This window comes from Cornus florida, unplaced genomic scaffold (genome assembly GCF_030987335.1).
Source record: "Cornus florida cultivar Cherokee Brave unplaced genomic scaffold, ASM3098733v1 CherokeeBrave_3.0.0_Hap2_Chr11, whole genome shotgun sequence".
Taxonomy (NCBI): domain Eukaryota; kingdom Viridiplantae; phylum Streptophyta; class Magnoliopsida; order Cornales; family Cornaceae; genus Cornus; species Cornus florida.
In genome coordinates this window covers 56,095,198-56,100,975 of record NW_026775581.1, presented here as the reverse complement: position 1 = coordinate 56,100,975, position 5,778 = coordinate 56,095,198, and the positions used below count along the sequence as shown (strand labels likewise).

General features: G+C 35.9%; 1 protein-coding gene across 1 annotated transcript; it reads left to right on the top strand.

Moving 5' to 3' along the window:
- The first annotated feature begins 2,968 nt into the window (after positions 1-2,968).
- LOC132286908 (ethylene-responsive transcription factor ERF113-like) lies at positions 2,969-5,543 on the top strand. The gene is made up of 2 exons (XM_059789333.1): positions 2,969-3,462; positions 4,307-5,543. The coding sequence occupies exons 1-2, from the start codon at positions 3,321-3,323 to the stop codon at positions 4,906-4,908; spliced, it is 744 nt and encodes a 247-aa protein (XP_059645316.1). The 5' UTR covers positions 2,969-3,320; the 3' UTR covers positions 4,909-5,543.
- The last annotated feature ends 235 nt before the right edge of the window (positions 5,544-5,778 follow it).

Sequence of the window (5,778 nt, the reverse complement as noted above, 5' to 3'; positions counted from 1 at the left end):
ATATGAATGTATCAAACATTTTATCATCATGTCAATATTAAGCTCATAATTTAAATATAATCAAGCTCACATGCTTTAGCAATAACTTGCATACAATCAACATCTTAATTATTGCATTCTTGACATACCAATTGTGAGTTGTACGCAGTGGAATGTATATAGAAAAGTTTTAAGTTTTGAAAGACAGATCTGTGTCGTTACCAACTTTACTTATTTTAGAAGATAAACAATTAATTGTATGCAATAAAATAAAGCAAAGTATAAAGTTAGAGATGACACAAGGATTTTAGCGAGGAAACCCCAGTTGATAAAATACGTCAACTGTAATGGGAAAAACCTCGTGGACTTGTGCAGTCCAAAGTAAAGCAATCCACTATGCTTGAAACAAAGTATAGCAAACTTTGACTCTGGCTCACACCCTATCGTTCTACATCACACCAACTACTGACGATCTTTTGGCTTTGCGACTCCCCATCCAACAGCAACTTGATCTCAAGCTTACACTTGATATTTGTAGTAGAATAGTAGGTAGATTAGATGGCACTCCACAAATGCTCTAATCCTTCTAAAGTGTGACTGCGTTTACTTCTGTTCTTCAATCGTCTGAATGATGTAGAAGAAGATCTGCTTTGTCTGATTGATGTTAATACGACTGTATGATCACGATCAGGAATTGAACACTACAACTCTAACCTAACTAGGTGAATAAGTGTATGTTCTAGGAAGAAAACAGAATAATCAACTTTGATTTTCTAAGAGAAATAAACTTCCTAAGGCTTTGAATAATATCTGAGTTATAATGTAAAAGCCGTGAATAAACCAATGTATGTGACATGGTTTATATAGAGTATAGAATGACCTAATCCCTCTGAAAATAAGGTAAATTTCGTGCATAGGATTTGGTACAATTCTAGACCAACTTGGAAACAATTCAGAATAAGGAAACTGAAGTTGTATTGCAAACAGGAGTTCTTGAACTGGTTCAAGGAAGCTGAACCTGTTCAAGTTTGGCAGTGTATCAAACTTGAATATCTTGAGCCGGTTCAAGGAAGCTGAACTGGTTCAAGGTTGGCAGACTTGAATATTTCGAATTCTTCCAGCCTTGGTTCATTCTACGGAAATTATAGACTAACATGGAAAGTGTATAATGTCCAACCTTGTTCATATTCTTTCCTAATGTAGTGTCCTTACCCTTTTCATCACAAACTCTTCAAGTATGGTTAGTTTGAACTCCTTCCCAATTGTGGAATCCTTGTTGAACTTGATGACTTGTAGAACAAGTAATGTAAATTATAACTTAACTTGGACTCGTTATGTCTACGATAATTGCCAAAAATAAATAATATCTCACACCAATCATATAACAATATCAGTCATATACATAATCTCACAACAGTTCACATAAGCATGTAATTCAACACATTTTGGCACATAGAACATGTATATTATCATTTACAATAACAACCCTGACTATCATGCTTCGTATTCAAAAATTATATATGTCAAGCACAATTACAAGGAATTGATTCACCAAAATCAAAGATTGTGGGTTTTAGAAACCCCTACCTCAAAGAGATAAGACAAGCTTTAAAAATCCCCAATTTTTGAATATCCCAATGTCACCCAAATGGAAATTGACTTCGATCACCTTGAATCTCTCGTCAAGTTCTACAAGATTGCCTTCTACATTAAAGGCAAAATCTTAGATGAAAAGATAAAATCTAGGCTTGAAGCTCGGCTGGTGGAGAGGAAGAATGGCCAAAAAAAAATTTGAGTTAGTAGCCTAAATGAAATGGTTTGGTCAACCTTGGTTCACCTTCACCCATGAAATGTCTAAAATGCCCCTTTTTGCTTACATACACCACAACATGCTATAATTACACATCTAAACACATACACATATAAATATGCATCAAGTAATAGATATGAAATGCACATGGACCCAACAAGATTACCCGTGCACGTAAAATCCGGGCGTGAGGTCCACACAGGACCTCTCGAATAAAAAATCAAAAAAAGTCCAAAATGACTCAAAATACATTTCCAAGAGTTCTAAATTCAAGGAAATATCCCAAACCACTCTTGGAACCTTCGTGACATGCTAACCTGTGCGTGACACGCAAAACAAGGTGACAAAAAAATAATCTGAAAAATCAAATATATACCAAAAAAAAAAAATTGTGAAATGTCGCAGGAATAGTGACACGGGGTAAAAATATATATATTAGTGTCTGATATTCCCAAAGCTAGACGAGCAAGCTTGGGAATGGGGGGCAACTGATAGGGGAATTTAGAATAAAGTAGCGCAACAGACGAATAGTCAGCAAATAAGGTGAAGCGTTTTAATTTCAAATAGATCTTTCAGTTACGTCAAATATAACCAAGGAAGTTCAAATCCACAACAGATTTTCTCGAATCACAACACTCGCGACAAACCAATATAGCGATCAGATATAAAAACAAGTATAGCCAACCAAACAGGTATGAGACAATAGATACCTAAAAATTACTGCCATTAATTAGGAGCTCCATTGACTGACTTGATCGTCAAAGAGTCCTTGGCAGGCACTATATCGGTATCAGTCAAAGTTAATCAATATTCTTCTCTTTTCTTTGTAAGGAAGCGGTGCCTTCCCGGATCGAGCTAATTTCCGTTTCAATAATATATATATATATATATATAATTATTAATACGATTCAGATTCTATTGTCTGGAACTGAAACTATTCTCAACGGTTGCAAAATTTTGAAACTAGAAACGTTAGGAATCGGAACCGAAGCACCGGTTCCGATTCCTAATGATTCTACTGATTCTTATCCCTTCTCTGTACAGTGTTACCTTCCAATTTAATAATTCTACTTTTGAAAATATATATATTACCAAACGCTGTTCATTAGTTCTGTTCACACTTGAGTATTAACAAGCAAGCTAGGGATATAAAAGTCCGTATATGTAGCAAGCGATTGCAAAACCCTATTTCCCTCTTTCACCTCCTCCACATCTTCATTTTCAGCTGAATCATCTCTTCTTGGTGTTGAATTTTTTGATCCGTATAGACAACCGTAACAACCCTCATGTTTCACACCCACCATATATAGATTCAATGAAGTAAACTACTTTTACAAATTCATATATTAAGTATATATTTATAACTATATAAAAGTTTGTAAGAAATTAAGGTCATAAAGTGGATCCAAACAGGTATGGGAAGAGGCCCCTTTCATCTGATGATTCATCAGAGAAAAAAGAAGAAGAAGAAGAAGAAGAAGAAGAACACACTAACATCTTTCCTGTCTACTCAGCTAGATCCCAACAAGACATGTCGGCCATGGTTTCAGCACTCACTCGAGTTATTGGAAACACTAACGTGCCTGCACCAGGAAGCTCACTAGCCATATGCATACCCCAGCCCGGTGCAACTGTGCATCCTGATCAGGATCAACCCAATATTCAAGATCAAGGTAACATAAATACATACATGTATCATACTATTATTAGATAATCTTGTTTATAAATTAATATATATTATGTGGACAAGTTAGACTTGAACAATTTCAAGTAATCTTTCATTTACCCTAAAAAAAAAAAAAAAGGTTAGGACTTGAACATGTTGATGACCACCACTTCTATTTCAAGCTAACTAGGATGTTGTATTTGGTCAACTAACTATGTGGTTGATTTTGCAGGAAAAGTGTAGTGTTTTAATAGACATTTTTGCTATATATGGTTCTTTTTTCTCTAATTTAATGAAATGATCTAAGCACAATTGATTTATTAATTTCCAAAATTTTCCTGAATAGCCAAGTGCAACCTTTGTGTATATATATGGAACCTTTGTGTGTATATATGGATCTCTACAATGGTTTGATTCTGCATGCCTGCTTAAGCATGGGAACTCTCTCTCTCTCTCTTCCTGAAAGAAGAATATGAAAACAACATGAAAACAAGTAAAGCTAATAAATAATAACATGAAATCAACTAGCTAGTTCACACTATACCTAACGCGCGCGCGCACACCCAAAAAAAAAAAATTTAGTTCACACTATATATCTTTTATATTTTGGCTCTTCATTCGTCATTCTGATTCAATCCAGGAAGTGGTATGTGGTATTTGCTATATTCATGTTTTTGCAGTTTACAACCATCATGTATGGCCTTTGATTGAGGCTATAGGATTCATGTAACCGAACCCAAATAGTTGGAAAAAAAGACTCATTGTTGCCATCGTTGTCATCAATGATTTTCATGTAATATGTCAAATTAAGCTACATACATTATAAAGAAATCTATATGTGTATTGTGAAGGGAACCAAAGGAGAAGACACTATAGAGGGGTAAGGCAAAGGCCATGGGGCAAGTGGGCTGCCGAAATACGAGACCCTAAAAAAGCAGCAAGAGTTTGGCTAGGCACTTACGAAACAGCTGAGGCTGCAGCACTTGCATATGATGAAGCAGCTCTTAGATTCAAAGGAAACAAAGCTAAGCTCAACTTCCCTGAAAGAGTTCAAGGGAGAACTGAGTTGGGATACCTAACAACTCGTCAAGACTCGCGTGTCATGGCTCAACAAGTACTGTCTGCTGACTCGGTTGCTCCTCCTCCTCCTCCTCCTCATCCAGTCTTTCCGCATCAAAATACATATCCTAATTTCCCTCATCATGCAAAAGTTAGTGGGGATCATAATTTGAATCATGCCATATCATCCGGTATCTACCATAGAGGATCATATCTTTCGCAGTCTATGTCTTCATCTTCGTCTTCAACATCTTCATCTGCATCAACATATAATTGGCCAAAACAAGGAGGAGAGATTAGAAGACTTCCATCAGATTCTAGAAGTTCTTCAAGTTGTGATCCTACCAAGAATTGGGAAGATTTTGAACCCAAGATCACTCCAAATGGTAGTTGATCCAAGTTCACATGAGATCGATAGAGAAGTACTAGTAAACGATGAATTAACTTGGGGGATACATCATCTTATATCTATTGTGATTTTCTTTTTTATGCTCAGAAACCTTTTTTCTCAAGGGTTTTCAAGAAATGTTGGTTTGATCATTTTTGTGTTGTATCGCGCAGGAAGTTTTTAACAATCAAAAGAAGCTTTTGTGATGAAGTATATTTCATTTCAACATATATAATCAAAATTTCATGAAAGTCACGTATCTATCACTCGGGATGGAGGAGCATCAAAGAACCTTGAAGCATCACCAAATTGGATTGTGAGTTTATTTTGTAAGGTTTCATGATATGCCCCTAACGAGGGTTCGAATTAATGTTGGTGCAAGCTACTCCATTGTGACTTGAAGATTAGAGGGTTGAAATAGGAAACAACCTATCATGCACTGATAGGAGCTAGCCTCATACACTAGACTAGCCCTTATATGCAATACAACATTAAAACTTAGTTCTATTTCCTTATTAGATCACTTGATCTGCAGGCGCATGACTTGGAATTGGGGCCAAAAAAGAAAGACAAGAGCACAATCAAGCTCAACAACCCAACGAGGGAATTAATTCTTAAATATGTCTCTATATCAGCCTCATTCAAACATCCATTTTGGCTTATTTGGTCGTGTTAGAATAAAGCTAGGGACATGAAGATCCGAATGAAAAAAGCAGCAGCAAAGCTCACACCATGTAGTCATGCAAATTATCAAAGAGAAGTGCCTATCATCATAGTTGCTAAGTGCCCATTTGACAACCACAGTTATTTTGTGTTTAGCTTTGATCCGAAACAGAAGTAATATTTCTGCTTTAAAGTGTGTTCAATACTATTTGG